This window comes from Siphateles boraxobius, unplaced genomic scaffold, assembly GCF_051911475.1.
Source record: "Siphateles boraxobius isolate OS27281-9 unplaced genomic scaffold, OSU_SipBor_1 77, whole genome shotgun sequence".
Taxonomy (NCBI): Eukaryota; Metazoa; Chordata; class Actinopteri; order Cypriniformes; family Leuciscidae; genus Siphateles; species Siphateles boraxobius.
Window position 1 is genome coordinate 8426536 of NW_027509205.1, and position 16623 is coordinate 8443158.

General features: G+C 41.0%; 1 protein-coding gene across 4 annotated transcripts in view; it reads left to right on the plus strand.

The window, feature by feature from the left end:
• Positions 1–16623, plus strand: part of agrn (agrin) — a 268524-nt gene that overhangs the window by 191875 nt on the left and 60026 nt on the right. For all 4 annotated transcript variants that reach the window (XM_077217905.1, XM_077217906.1, XM_077217908.1 and 1 more), the window contains 8 exons: positions 3431–3573; positions 3714–3819; positions 5881–5997; positions 6910–7074; positions 7741–7884; positions 9196–9320; positions 9414–9519; positions 14899–15243. In XM_077217905.1, coding sequence (XP_077074020.1) covers positions 3431–3573; positions 3714–3819; positions 5881–5997; positions 6910–7074; positions 7741–7884; positions 9196–9320; positions 9414–9519; positions 14899–15243 — 1251 coding nt within the window. The remainder of the gene's footprint in view (positions 1–3430; positions 3574–3713; positions 3820–5880; positions 5998–6909; positions 7075–7740; positions 7885–9195; positions 9321–9413; positions 9520–14898; positions 15244–16623) is intronic.

The following is a 16623-nucleotide window of genomic DNA, read 5'->3' on the forward strand; positions in this document are numbered from 1 at the left end:
GTCAAAAAATCTGGCGCTGGCTGGCAACTTCTTTCAAAAACGCTGGCGTGGAATGAGTTGTGCATGAAATCAGCATATTAGAATGATTTCAAAGCTTGAAAACTACGCTTTGTCATCACAGGGTTAAATTACATTTTAAAATATATTCATATAGAATATATGGAAATAATAGTAATTATATTGTTATTATTAATAACATTATTAAGTGTAAGTACGTGTAATGTAAAACAGACCTTGTGTCTTCCCCTCTGCTTCAGGCAACTTGTAACGATTTGCACTGTTTGCTGTGCCATGATAATAGGCAATAGGTGGTAAAAAAAAAAAGAGTAAGATTGTAATAATCATAGTCAAATGCTGTATTCTTTCCTCTTGGAGTGTCTTGGCTGATCTTAACAGGACTTTGCCCTAAGGCGTAAATTCAGCTCAGCTCACATTAAGCAAAATACTGAATCTCTTCATCACAGTGTCGGATCGCTAATGCTCTGAAGCAGAAACCTGATGTCTACACAGTGAGCGTGTTTGCTCTCTGTTTCACAGTGGCCAGGGTTTCAGGCTTGAGTGCTTTCATTGTTTCCAGGATGAGGCTAATGAATTGAATGGCCTCCACGAGTATCGACCTTGCAAGGCTGTCAGTGTGAATTTTTGATAAGACGTATCAGTGCTGGCCAACCCCTAGTCTTTACTGTGACCAGCTCCATAATCCGTTTAAGGAGATGTTTTATTCTAAGTGGCTTTTCCACCTATACACAATCGATTTTCCCATCAGGGCGCACGGGGTTGCCCTACCCAGCTTTGCGTGTGAAGAAAAGAGCATGTTTAACTCGCAATGGAGACGTGGGAAAGAGCTTCCACAAGCATCTGCTTTTTCCACATTAATCAAATCGATGTACATGCAGATTTTATGTTTGCCTTATGCAAATGATATACCGACTTATTAATCACAAATAATTGTATATAAGAGTAAAAAGCCTCCAAATGAGAAAAGCCTCCAAATGAAGCCAAATCAAAGACATCACATTATTGTACCAGACACTTGTTAAATACAAATATATTATATTCATCATATATTTTTATTAATAATTTTTAGGCTTTTCTTGAAAAATCCTAAAAGTTTTTTGCCTCAAACACGCAGTCGGAAACTGAAGCAAGTTTAACTAAAATACACTCTTTTATTAGAGCTGCTCTGCAAAACAGAGCTTTATATCGCCAGCAAGTCAGCTTTGTTGACTAATGAACTTTATTTCTAATTAAATAGGCTAGATAAGAGTGTGTTTAATGAGGCGACTCATCTGAAGAAAAACCCTGACGATTTCCTCACAGTTATCCCCAAAGTTTGGATCCTGGAGAGACTCGAGATTTATCCATTGGGGTTTCATACAGAGAAACGAACCCTGAACTAACACCGAGGCTAATTGCACCCAGTATAATGTAGTGTGATCACTGACGCCACGCATGATGGCCGTGAAACACCTGTTCACATTGATTTCCTGTGCTAGATAACAGATTGTCAGTTATTTCACTTCTAATCGAAATGTGAGGGACACTTCGCTGGTGGCACACTGGTGTCTCATTTAATTTATTTCGTTAGTTGCAGGGTAATTCCATAGCTGGTCATTATCTTGTACTTCCAGCAGTGCCTTTGCTTCAATCTTCACTCCAACGTGAAGAAAATCTCAATATTTGCTGCTCCATATGAGCTGAATGTCTAAATACTTTGCCATGCACTGTCCATTCATTCTTGGCAGCCAAAGTTAAAATAAGAAGCTTGAGTACCTGGAAATATTTTTTTTATTTTATTAGAAGACAATGTGTGGCATACTGATATGAAAATATGTGTTTGCATGAGGTCCCCAGTGTCTGCGTGTCTTATTTGTCTTTGCTCTATGTGACTTCTAAAGCACTTTTCCCGCTATTATGCTCAGATCCCAGGTATCTTGTGAGATTGCTTGTTTATCTCTCTGAAATCAGTGTTAGTAATTTTATTAGTTCTTTTATACAGAGTAAATTAAGGTTGTGTGTGCGTTGTTGATCTTTGTGTGGACAAAGCTACATTTTGGGGAACTCCCTCGTGGTTCTTATGAAGAAAATAGCTGTGTATGGATGTTTGTAAGGAAGCACAATGTGTCGGTACCATATAATTTACTTTTAGATTACTTTTGCCATCATGTAACGACAATAGTTAAAAATAACTACTAAAGTTAATTTTTTAAAAGACTGATAATAAATTACATTGCAAAATGTAATCATTAGCAGGTCTGATAAATAATTAATAAAGGTATTTGCGGGAGTGACAAACTACTTTTATAACCAAACTCACACCAGTACATCTTCAGGACTCACAACCGCATTCTTGGAAAACCCGCACTTTGTGAATTGACTAGTTTTCTATCATGTCATACAGCGTGTCTACCTTGTGTTGCGGGATTTAATTAGTGGTTTTTGTAACTTTGACAGAGAAATAAGCTGTGTCATCTGAAGGGTTTAGATCACATCACTGTTCTACACCGGGGCTGTTCCCGTCAATTTTGTGTTCTTCGCACGACTCAAATGATCCGCTCTCCACACAGGTATAAAAGCTGTTGAAGGTTAATGGAGATTTGGACTCATCATATCAAAAGTGATACGACTTTTCAGTTTTACAGATCTCACCATCTTTTATATTACTTTGGTCCCTGTAGACATGGGGACTTGTAAGAGAATACGGGCTTGACTCCCGTTGCACGGTCATATAGACAGTATTCTCGTAAGTTTCTGTTTGAACAGGACATTTCTAGCCTGGCAAGCCAGACCTATCAAGATGTTAGGTCTGGGAACTCACAATTAGCATACCTCAATCCAAGGGGCGGGATAAACGGTTGTCTTTCAAATTCCCTCTGCACGCAATAGGACAGCGCTACAACCAACCAGAGCAACGAACAACGAACGGCTGAGTGAGTCCAATGCGTTTTTCCACCAGCGGAGCTAGTTGATATATTAAACTTTTGCCGTATCCGGTCGTCAAAACTCCGAACACATCTTCCTTTTTTAAGAATGACTTAAGTGACGTTCTCTTAACTCCAAGTCAACCAGAGTCGCGCCCAAAGCCGATTTGAAAGACCGCTGTTCGCCAGCAGCATCTTCTTTGTTTTCAAGTAGCAGGGAAATCACGCGGAACTATGCGCGGAACCGTCACAACTCTGTCGTCATTATGTTAAGCCCGCCCACCAACTCTATACACGATGTGATTGGCCTGACCAGAGTTTGGTTTTTCCATCCTAAAAGTCTATGGAGAGTTGCTAGACCACCCTTTCTGCAAAATAATTTTTGCTGCTGCTAGGGTGCGTCTAGTTTTCTAGGCTAGGACATTTCAAGACTTGCACCTGTAAGTAAATGCAGTTGTCAATCCCAAAAATTGACAGTGTGACCGTAGCCTATGTGTGTGTTCCAACAGACTGCGGATCAGGAGGCTCAGGCTCCGGATCTGAGACCTGCGAGCAGGATCGTTGTAAACGATATGGCGGATGGTGGGATGAAGACACGGAGGATGAGCGCTGCATATGTGACTACACCTGTCAAACTGTGCCTCGCATCATGGTATGTCCATTCACAATTGACAAGCAATCGAAGAGAGTGCCACCCATACATTGCCCAAGCATTTGACTTGTTAAAACGTGTGCTAAATCTAGTTGAATCCATTAATCGTGCCACGTTAACCTCTTCGTGAACATTTGCAGGTGTGTGGCTCAGATGGGAACACGTACACCAGCGATTGTGAGCTGAAGAAATCCAGGTGCGAGAAGCAAATGGACCTGCTGCTCCAGAGTCAAGGCCCCTGTCCAGGTGAGAGACCACCTTTCTTTTCCTCTAATATTTATGCTTTCCTCGGGATCTGAAGAATAACACTCAAGGAATTCTGACAGGATGGTTGTTATAGAGTCAGTGCAGCAGAATGCAGCATTTCTTTGAGCTTAGGAGGCTTGTGTAGTCCAGACCTGAGCATCTAGCACTTTGAAGGAAAGAGCATGGCTCTGTGATCAGAGCGTTGTGAGATTCCCTCAGGCTTCAAGCAGAGCTTGACTCCACTTGCGCGCACACATGCACGTGCTTTTCTCTCTTCGCTCTCTCTGACTCGCTGCACCCTCATTCTTTATCTATGGTTTTCTCAAACTCAGGGATTTCTGCTTCAGAGCCTCACAGGCACTCTAGCCAGATCAGTCATGCTCCTTCAGTGGCCGTGGAAAATAAATCCTTTTGGAGAACTTTCAACCGGTGTGAGGAGCTTTTGGCATCTGCTTCCCATTGGCTGAGCTCAGATCATTGGGCCTTGCGTTTGAAATGCACGCTGCCGTCTCTCCTCCCCCATTTTCTGATCCGTGCCTTTGAGAGCTGAAGGGTCTCCAAAGCACCTTGATGCTTTTTGCTAATTGGAAATTAGGTTTCGGTGACCTCTAGACAACCTTGCTCTGAGTCTCCTTGCAGTGAAGATCAGAGGATGCTTGGCTAATAGTGACGCTCAGAGGAAATAAAAGACTGAGCTGAGCTGGGCAATAAAGCTACAAAAATTTAAATGTAAAATATTTATACTTTTTGCTTTGTTTGATATATATTTCAATATTAATGTGCTTTAATTTTTTTCTGAAGAACCACCATAGGTACAAACACAAACCATTGAGTCATTTAAGATTCACGGAAATGAATCATGTTTTAACACCCTCATAGTTGTAAGTTCCGAGACAAGGATTTATCTAATATAAACTAATTAAATGGGTTAAATCGCCATCAGAAGCATGCAAATATATGAAAAATATTCTCCATTTCAATATAATGTAGCGTGGTGATTTCAGTTTAGTGTGGAAAAACAAACATTGAATTTTTTTGTAAAAAATTGGTTCTCATAGTTTGTTGATTTTAATAAAAAAAATAAGCTTAGCGGATCTTTCTTTTGTAGATGCACCTTGTTGTTTCAGGAAGGATTGGGTTGTAGAACAATCCAGTGTAGAGGGAGGATGGTGAAGAATTGCAGTGAGACGAGAAGAAAGGATCAAATTAAAAGCACCTTTGTCATAATGGACTCAGTGTGGAGAGGAGAAGTTTAATGAGGTGTGGACAAAACCCATATCTGAAGCCACAAAATGCTATGAATGGCACAGTGACACATCACTATATACCCCAGGACATGTATGCTCACGCCGACAGCTTCCTGATTTACTACAGCCCAGTCCTGTACTTGAAACCACAAACCTGCCACCTCACAGCCATTCAGCTCAATGGCCTAGAGAAGAAGCGCTTGAAAAGAACAAGTGTGGAGAGACTGAGAGAAGAAATGACAACACAGATAAGACAAATAGGCACCTGCCATCTGCCTCTGGCACAGCGTTATGTTTAAACACCGCAACAAACTTCCCCCGTATGTGAGCAGTGAACACTGGAATAGTGTAATTAGGTTAAAGCGAGAGTGGACTGACATCAGCGCGTCCTGATTTGCACTACTGTGCATTTGTGTCCATAAATGCAGAGTCCATAAATCTTTGTTTGACACAGTACGGCGTAGGTGTAAACGGCACTATCTGAGACGAGAACAAATGGAGACAACAGGCCCCTGAGAATGTGTCAAATGTCACCCACCAGACATTCGACGAGAGGTCTATTGTTTGTTTTCACGGCTGGTAATAGCATCATTTTTTCCTGATTTTGAATTGGTGTCAGGAATTGTAAATAGAATTGTTATCTGGCAGCCAGTTGCAGGCTCTTCCACCCCTGCTCCTTAAGCGATTCTTATTGTGTTGTACTAAATTGCATTTCAGCTTGGATTGTTTAGTTTAATTTGTCTTAAGAACGCTGTGGATCTCAATATGTCTCTCTCCCCCACCCACCCCTGTTTGCACTGTATCTTCTCTCTAGATGTTATATCAGCTCCTCCAGATCTCGTTTCCTCCCAGCACTGTAGCGAAACTGTTTATGGATGTTGTCAAGACAACAAGATCTCTGCCCTGGGTGTTGGACTGGCTGGGTGTCCTAGTATGTATAACTGTCATGAACTGTTAATTTAAATTGTAATAGTATTTTTTTTTTACAATTGCTGTGTTTAATGTATTTTTTATCAAAGAAATAAAACATTGATGAGCATAATATACTGCTTTCAAAAGCATTAAACAATTGTACTGATCACAAACTTTTGAACAGTAGTGTTTGTTGAAACACATCAATGTTATTTTTAAATTAACATAAATATATTCACACTCATATTCTTGTTCACGTATTCATATTAATAGGGCCATTGAAAGTATGCCCTACATGCCTTGTGTTTGTAGAAGTCTGAAACACCGTATCCTGACAAGACGCAATGTGAAAAACCATCAAACGTTGCAGCGTAGGAGTGATATAAAGTTGGGAGAGGGCATGTTATAGGCTCATGAATATTAATTATATGATGTAACGTTTGTCCAACAGTTGCTGAAGCAAAAGAGTGTGCACTATAGCTATATTAGAAATGATGTGTTTGTTCCCTTTATCCACTGCCAATGCAACCGGTTGATCCGGACATTTTATATGGCAATTTTTTTCTTCATCTTCACAGTATGGCCAATCAAAATTAAATTATTTTAAACTATAAGGATAAAATTCTTAATAATAAAGATTAAAAAATAATTGTTTCTTCATCCAAAAAGTGAGTGGATAGAGTTGGGAGGGCTTGGGATGCACCAATATTAGTTATTCTGCTCAATTCCAACCAATTACTTTCATATTATAGCCAATAACAGACTAATAGTCCCCGCCCACAGACTAATCTCATTAGTCCAAAATCTCTCTTCCACTGTGTATTAAACATTTGATATGTTTGTGATTGTGTTGCATGCAATTTCTTTTGTCGCATCCTGTCTGTTTGTCAAGTTATAGATTGCGTCCCTCTAAAAAGCACTTCTTCTTTAGGTGTGTGTCAGTGTAATCATTACGGCTCATACGGAGGCACCTGTGACCCCTCCACCGGCCAGTGCTCCTGTAAACCCGGCGTCGGGGGACTCAAGTGCGACCGCTGCGAGCCTGGATTCTGGAACTTCCGAGGCATCGTTACAGAGAACATGAGCGGCTGCACACGTAAGCGCCCCTCTCTTCTCCCTTTCCTGGAGATTTGCTTTCAGGGAATTTTCTGTTAAATGTGTTAAATGTTCCTTTCTAATCCAAAATCCAAAGTGACAACCTATTCGTTTAACGTGCGGTATCCTTCCGGCCTCAAATGCGATTTCTGTCAAAACAAGCATTTCGAGTTAAGCCTCCGAGCCACCGCTGGTAATGGGAACCTTGTGAGAGTGCAACGTGGCTTGACCTATAAGTTCTGCCTACAGACCAATAACGCTCTTACGCACGTATATGTGTGTTTGTACAGCGCTACAAAGCCGAGGATAGAAAAACAAGGATGACTGAAACAGTTTGTGCTCTGTCCCAGGGGTCCTCGGAGCATTAGCACATTCTGTAGCCACGTTCGCTCTCACCCCAGGGTTTCTTCACCCTGCTTTGAACTCCACCAGACTACGGTCATTGACACAGAGCAAGCGCTCTGCTGAAGCTGTGGGGTCACAGATTGGAGCAGCTTCAGATTGCCTCTATGCATTTGGTGGATGTGTGGATGTTTTTGTCAGAGTGAAATTGAAGAGAAAGAGACAAGGCATCTAATCAAAACTGTTCAAGCAGATAAGGCTGACAGCCCTCTCTCTCTCTCTCTCTCTCTCTCTCTCTCTCTCTCTCTCTCTCTCTCTCTCTCAGCGTGTAACTGTGATGGAGTGGGCTCGGTTCGTGACGACTGTGAGCAGATGTCAGGGCTGTGCTCATGTAAGCCCGGAGTTAAGGGCATGAAATGCAACGTGTGCCCCGACGGCAGCAAGATGGGAGTCAACGGCTGTGACAAAGGTAACGCCGGGATTTAAATTAGCACAAACCTCAGATAATCTCTCCACTATTGCACTTCGGATGCAGCTAGGTTATCATTTTAGGAATTATAATTAGGTCTGTTTTTCACAATTTTGGGTACAAGTAGAAATAACAAAAATGGCGGCGCTGGTTAATTAATAGCCTAAAAGTGCTCTGACAAAAAAGGCTTTCAGTGTCATGTTGGAACCATTGCATTTTGGAAAGTTCTCAATGGGACGTGGGTTCGAATCCGGCAGTATGCATCAGATCAGGTACCATCTGAGGTATTAACAAAATGTCTGTACCAAATTGATTATCGTACTAAATTGGTGCTTTATTATATATATATATATATATATATATACTGCACAGAAGGCAATTTTGGATGATTATATTTATCGTGATAATACAATATGTAGCTAATCAAATATTTATCAAATCATAATATTTAGCGAATATGAAAATAAATATCCATTTTAAAATATGACACAATATTATTTTATAGAATTATATTATTGAGCATTTATTGGTTAATGGTCATAACATTCAATCATTTTATTTTAATATCTTATTTTAGTATCTACAGCTGAGGCTACACTATCACATACAATAAAAGTTGTAAAAAAATAAAAATAAAATAATTTCCAAATAATGCTCCACTTAATACTAAATATTCTGGAATAAGTAGCAAAGGACTAAAACTATATGTTTTCTTTGTCCTACATTCGACTATATGGTATAATCAGATTAAATCATTGAAAAGTTGAAATCGGTTCAAAGTTGAATCTTCAAATGCGCAACAGGGGTGACAGATAAATTCTATCCTGATGTGACCCCCTATGTTGGCTTGGTGAGTAATTGGAGTCACCATCAGCTATTGACAGGAAGTGAAGAGCTTAATGAACTCAACAATCCCAGCATAGCAGTGCTCATGCAGCGTTCCTGCCAGATAAAAGCTGCCACATGAAAGTGCAGAAGAGGAATCCAGTCAATGCTGCAGGCCAGGCGGTGGAGCCCAGCGCTCTGATGTCAGAGTAAAGAGTAGACTTCTGTGGCAGGGAAGGTCCCAGCTCTGCTACTGATGCAAGTCCATCTTTCTGATGAATTTCTGTGGTGGAGGTCGTAGGGTTTGTATCAGAAGTGGATTAACAAGAAGCCCACACTGAAATGTCCAGAATATATTGTGTTTTGGGATGCTGAACTGCTTAAAGACCCCAGTTTGGTTTTTGTACCCTTAAAAGTTCAAAAGATCCCTTTTTTTTAGTATTAAATATAGGTTATGTGTTAATCAGAGGCCAAACTATTCCACAGGACCTCAGGCACCCAAGTCCTGTAATGAGCTTGTGTGCCTCTTTGGGGCATCATGTGTGGAGGTGAACGGACAGGCTCATTGTGAGTGCCCATCGCCAGATTGTGACGAGAAGAATAAGACCAAGGTGAGGTGGCATAGGTCACAGATTAAACTCTACAACTTCTCTAATGATGAAGATTTCTTCCCTAATAATGGACATGGACATGTTTGTGGACAGGTATGTGGTTCTGATGGAGTCACCTATGCAGACCGGTGCCAGCTGAAGACCATTGCGTGCCGACAAGATAAGGAGATCACTGTGCAGCATTTAGGCCAGTGCAAAGGTGAGATTAGCCTCTTGTACTCAATTTTGTTGTCTATTTTTTGCATTATTGCATACACGTCAAAGAAAGTATGAATGATAAATTAAGAAGGTCAGTGGCTCACAAAGTCAGTTAGATACCCCATGATTCCTTTTACTGAGAAGAAAAATAATTTCTTTAATCATTGTCATGGTCTATTTTCCAGTAGAATATATATAAATATCCATAGGTATGAAGGGGGTCACTAAGTCTGCAGGTGTGTGTGGGGTGGGTATGGGGGGGTGATGTGGATGGTGGATGTTCAAGGGGACAGGAAAGCTTCCTGACAGATGCTCCCCTGCAGATAGAGCCGTGCTGCTTGGCTTCAGGCTGGAGACTTTGAATCCTCTGGAACTGGGCGACATTTGAGCTGTTTGATTTGCATCGCCCCTGTGTGGATTAGGGGGAGTTAACTGCACAGTCTGAGCGAAGCACCTGCAATCCGGCTGCTGATGTATTGGGAGGCCTGCTTTGGGTAGAGCAAGCTGTGTACAGAGTAAGGCATCTCTCCATGTCTCTTAAATCGTTGATCGGTTGCTCTGTACACGCGTGGGCACAGGGACCTGGTAGAAGGCCAAGGTTAAGACTTTTATGTCGGCTGTATGTAAGAAGCACTATGCCAGCTCACGTCAGAAGACGTTCCTCCACATAGAGCTGCTCCGAGATGGGCATGGCTCATGGTGGACACTGCCAGCTGCCGATTCTTGGATCAGGGCCAATGGCAGGTGCCAGACATTTTCAACAGCAGCCCATGCAGCCACTCTGTCAGACCTGTTAATGCCAAATAAGAGATTGTTTCATTGTCAACTGCTGCAGCTTGATCTAACACGACTATATGTTCCATTGTTTCTCATAGCTATAACCAGGTCCATATGGATTCTCTGTCAACTCATTCAAAATTTCAGAACATCGTTCATTCCTTGCCTTCAACATAAAATCATTTTCAACCCCATTTACTTTTGTAATGCGCATTGTTGTTTTTGTGAATAAGTCATTAGTGCATGTTATTTCAGAGGGAAAAAATTCCTTTATTATTTTTAATCACAATTTGCAATTACTCTACCTCTGAAATGTCCTTCCTTTTCTGCTAATCTCACTAAGGTTATTTGGTAATATTAACCAATTCTCCAAATAGCTATAGCTATTTTGTTTAGAGATTATTGTAGAAAAACTCTCTCAAATCTGGCATGTAACACTCATTTGTCACTAGTTATTGACCAATAAATCAGACAAGCTAATTCATATTTGGCCAGTATATGGCCAAATATGATGAGGCAGTATATGGCAATTTTTTTTTGCACTGATTTACTATCATTTGAATTGTATTATTTTTAATAAAAATATTAATTTTACATAAGCTTACAAATTCAAAGTTTACAAATCTATGCACTTACGTATTTGCATTGTCATTTGAATTTGAATTTGTGCAAGTTTATTGGCTAATGATAACGAATGAGTACTTCATTTTGAGTACATTTTTTATCATTATTATATTCATTAAAAAACATATCGGTCAACCAGTAATTTTCACCATCTAATCAGTTCTTGTTCAACAGCAATTGAGCTTGAATGAATAGTTATTTGATTATGCTTTCAGATTACATCTGGGCCTGCTTATGACACAACACACAACAAACTGATATTTAGAGATCACGATTGAACCATGATCCCTGTAGTCATTAACCAGAGCACCTCTCTGTCTTGCTCTGTTTTTTGGCGTTACCTGCCTGTATGACAAGAATCCAGCTGCTATTCTGTGTGTATTCAGGAATCTGGGAGGAAGTAAAGAGTGGGCTTAGGTTGGATCTTCACCAGCCTAGGGCGGAACTGGCAACAGCAGCGCTATTTAATAATTTCTTCTCCGACTTGTGGGGTAAAACAGGCTCGAGCTGCAGACTGCTCTGCAGCCCTATAGTGAAGGGGTTAGATCACAAGCTCATTTCACGTGTGACTGGATGTGAATTAGCCGAAAGCCTGCCTTTCTCTCTATATTTCTCCCACTGATCTCTTTGACTCTCACCCATCATCAACTCTTCTTGATGACAAACGGTGCTATGAAACACCACACGGAGTGAGTTACTCCTAATGTTGCCATAGCAGGTAGCAGATGAGCCAATCAGTGGCACATCTTGGTACATGACGTAGGGTGTTCAGGGTCTGGAATGGCTGAGAAACTTTTGGCTCATCAAGAGTCCATGTCTTGGCAGTTCCCTGCGCTCACATATGGTGTCATCACCTGTACATTTGCTGCAAACTGGCAGCCTACACATTAGCATATGGGACGGGTGGCTCTCGACGGAGATGTTAGTTTTGGTTATCGTTTTTGTTCTAAACAACATTTTCCGGGTTCAAAACCAGTTTATCTCTCTGTCATAACACAGAAAAGAATTTCAAACCATCCCTCAGTGTGTAAAAATAAACTTAAAATGGAAATCCATGGGGCAAGGCATTACAACAAGACTGACATTAAAATACACAGTTTTGAAAGGTCTGCTGAGATAAAAAGTACTTACCAACCTTGTCAGGGTATTGGGTAAAGCTACATCCAATTTTTCAACTTTTCTCATTACCATGTAAAGGCGGTAAACTCTGCAAGGTACTATTTACATAGTGAAAAATCCTCCCACAGGAATTATGTCGTATAACCTGGAGTTTATCCGCCTACTACAACAGTAGTACCACTGCTATAAGAACGTTTAAAATCACATTTTGTATGTAATAATTTATCTGTTTTAATCAAAAGCTGGCATGAGCATTAGCGTAAATTACTGTGATTTACCCTGATTTGATATTTTGTATTGGTTAGCCCCACCCCTCGTTAAATCTCATTGGTCAGAAAATCTGCTCTACAAACAGTAGTTTAACAATGTATTTATTGGTCGTGGTGTTGTGTCACGTGATTTTTCTGCTGTCAGTGTGGACAGACTTGAGGCTGGAATCATTGTCAGGTCATAGACAAGACAAGAGTTATACTTGCTTTTACTAACTGAAGGATGAGTCAAAATTATTTACTGTGGTATTTGATGGCATTAAATACATTGTTGATAGAGCTTAACTTGTTTCACCTTTACCCCTTTCATTTCTTAGTTTCTCTGCCTTTCTCTCTTCTCTCTTTGCCTCTTTCAATTTTCGCCCAAAACACACGTTGTGTGAAAAGACAGAAAGCCATCTTAATAACAGCCTTTCAAGAGTAAGTATACGGCTATGCCAACTGAAGATGACAATGATTTTTGCGTCTCCTAATTGTTCACCCTGCCTCTCTGAAAACCAAACGGAGCGTTAAACTTGATTAAGGCGAGTTGACTGCTCCCTTTGGCAGTTGCTCTCTTTCAGCGTATGTATTTGTGTCACAAAACCCAAAGCTGGGGCGGGCGACTCAAATCCCACACCCCTGATCTCTCTGAGCTAACGCTACGCTGAGCTCCTGAATGACAGGTGCAGCCGAGTCGAAATAAGAAAACGGATGCCGTGACAAACGCCGATAGCATCAGTGCTCTCCCGCACAAAGCTAGTGTATCTACACACTCGCTCCCTCTCGCCCAGGCAGTGACAGCCGGTCTGATAGAACTAGTATTTCTGTAAGGTATCGTATTTCACACCTCGTCAGCTACTTGCTGTTCAAATGTGAGATGATTAGCATGTAATTAAGAGGCTGTGCTAGCGTGTTATCAGGTTCCCGACCAAGCACGGTTAGCCTGTACACAGGGGATCCGTTAAAGTTGAGCTCAAAGCCACGGATGATTGGGCGAGTGGATCCCTAGGTCCCTATTGTGGCGAAATCTGTCTCGATTCGTCCACACTACAGTTATTATTGTCTTCGTAATCTTTAAATATGCATCTTTGATGAAGGATCTTGCATTGGTAATGTCTTTAAGTTTGAAATCAGCTGCTGCAGTGGAGAGATTTGCGAGCGTGTTGACAAGGCTGCAGTGGTTGGACCGTCGACGGATGCCTTCATGAAGTGAGGGGTTCCTTTGAAGCTGCAGCTAAACCCTGCTTTTCTGCCCTATTTATATCAATCATTCATCACTAGAGGCTCTGGCTGTCTGTGATTAAAGCCTCCCTACAGGAGGGCAACATCTGAATATGTATATATAATTCATATCTACAGGCACTCTCTCACAAGCACACTCTCTCACAGATCAACCGTATTCTGCAGTCTCAAACCCAGTAGTATATAAACACTTCTGGTCAAGAGTCTGTGTAATGATCGGTTTGAGCTTGCAGAAAACCTAGTTTTTAAAAACCTCAAAGAATCACATCAAAAAGATGCAGTGCAGCAACCTGGTTATTTTACATGTGCAGTTCATTAGTTTTGTGGGTAATTTAAAGGGATAGTGCATCCAAAAATGAAGGTTCTCTAAGGTTTGAAGAATATCAAGGCCATATCATAGTTTATGTGTAGAAACTTACCCTAATGTTATTGCAAAACTGTATGATTTTCTTTCTTCTGTGGAACATAAAGGAAGATAGTTTGAGCAATGTCTAATATAATCCAGAATATTTAATTGGTGATAAAACCAATGTTTCCACAGATCATTTTCTTTACAGGTTTGGAAAAACATATGGGTGAGTAAATGATGACAGAGTTTTAGTTTTGGCTGAACTATCTCTCTTTCAAGTCATTATTCACTGAAAATCTTGACAGTCTACTCTAGCTCTCCTCATTAGTTTATAATACTAGAATTAATCTTTTTTTTTTTGCCAGATCTTTTCTAAATTTTGTTGATTCAATTTAAAGAACCGTTCTGAATTTTTCATTTGTGATTAATCCAATTTCACTGACTAGGAATATATTAGTCATTTAGACTATTTTATGGTGCTTTTGTGCCATTTGTCAAGCTTGAAAGCTGTAGTCATTGTAAATGCATGGAAAAGAGCAACAAGGATATTCATTTAAAATCTCTCCTTTTTGTTCTACAAAAGAAAGAAAGTCATTTTTGTCATTCAACATGAGGTGCGAGTAAATGACTAAATGTTCATTTTTGGGTGAAATAATCCTTTTAAGGCTAAGCCCTTGTTGTCTGACTACAAAAAAGGCTCCTTGCAGTGTTCAGGTGTTGGGGTGTAATGGAGCTTAAGTGATATGATTGAAACATGATGCTTTTTGTGGGCAGGAGTGGGTTTATTCCTGGTGTTTCCATGCATCTGATTTTGATATGAATCTGTGAGACATACAAAGCATTGCTCCGGAAAAGGATCCCCTGCTGAGACCATGCTGAAGCTTTTTTTGTTGTTGTTTTAATGGCAAAGAGGGAATGGGTGGGAGTGTGTAGGTAGATTTTAAAGGTGAGGAAAAAAAGGCTTACAGAAACATTTCCATCTATGCTTACCCATCATTCCATTCCTGCTTTCTCCCAGAATCCATTGAGCTGACGGCCAAACCCACCCCCTTCCCAACCACCCACCGCACCACCCCTCCCACCGCTCACGTCAAGATCACCAAACAGCGCCATGGCCACACCACCGCCACCATTCTTAAGGATCTGGACAGCTTCGTGGTGAATGCACTGCCTCCACCGAGGGTGGTTGAGGCAGAAAATTTACCTTTCACCACCCACCGCCCCACCACACCCTACAAACCACTCCGCACCTCATCCCCACCCGAGGACTCCAGCCCTTACTTTGAGGAGTCGGGCAGTGGAGAGCCCAGTGGGGACGACGAGATGGTGAGCGGAATGGAGGAGAGCGGAGAAGAGCCACTTGGTAATGCATTCACCATAATCTTTCAGTCATAAGAGGTTTAGGCATAATTGTCAAGAACAGATGACAAGAGATGATGAAATTCTCCTTTGTATGTGGACTGACCTTGTGTGTGAGATGACCTCTTTTCGAATTGTAATGGCATATCAATTTAACATTGCCCATTATCTCAGCGGCCATTATTTGAGAGGTTTTGACACCTGACATCCAACTGCTAAGTGAGCAATATCATTTGGAATCACTTCGGTGAATAATTCACCAAAATGTCTGGCTTCAGTTTTTAACGTGCACTAACCTTATAAGTAAGCCTCTTTTAAAGGTAATTTGGACTGCAGTCGATGCAATGCTTGTTTCTTTCTGTCTAAACTGTTCTTGCATAGTCTGTATTGGTCAGAAACAGAACTGAAGCACATAGACTGTACATTTAAAGACCCCAAGAACACAGATTGTACATTGGAGGCTCAACACATTACAATGGTATGATGTTAACACAGTCAAAGTCTCAAATAATCCTTAGCTGCATTAGCAAGTAGGAATTTGTAATACCATAGGGGAAGTTGTAATTCTAAAGAGCATTTTTAGACCGAAATTTGTAAACACCCATTTAGAAGTCATTGCTTTTATCCTACTTCTAAATGTGGATCTGTTCAGTTGGTCAACAATTCAGCACAGTAGCATAGAAAACTAACAGTCATGGGCTCCAAAAGCCACTAAACTTAGAGTTGCTTTTAATTATAGTGTCTTGGTTGACATACAAGTGAAAAATTCTTCAGTCCCTTCCCTTGTTTTTGTGCCCTTCACCACCATAGTACATAAAGTAGACCAGCTATTCCTGCTTTCTCCCAGAATCCAGTTAATGTTAATGCTAGCCCTACATGCACTGTTTAACTGCCTGAACTAGTATAAGAGAGAGCAGCAGGGCCTCAGATTTATTCTCTTGTCACTGTTGGACCAGAGCGCACTTTGACGCAGGACACATGAAGTCTGTCTGACATAGAAGTGGGTGGCATCTGTTGAGACTTTCTGCCTCCCAGTGAACCAATAGCCTGTAAGGCTGAAGCAGTATGGTGGCCAGTGTGCATCTCGGGGGTAGCGGCTAATAAATTTGCCTACAGATGCAATGAAACGACATCCGGGGATGCTTTCCAGCTCCATGCCAAAAGTCATTTTCCACCACTCACTATCTCGTTCACACGCTGCCTCTCTCATACTCACACAGCCCTTGAACATCTGACAGCTTTATGGCTTGTTTAGCAAGCAGGAGATATTAACCCACAGTCCTAATCTTCAGTGTATATACTTGTAGGTGTGAGGCTGGCTCCATAGCCAAGACAATTTTAACAAGCTATTGTTAGTGTATGCATAATGAGCATCTAAAAAGTA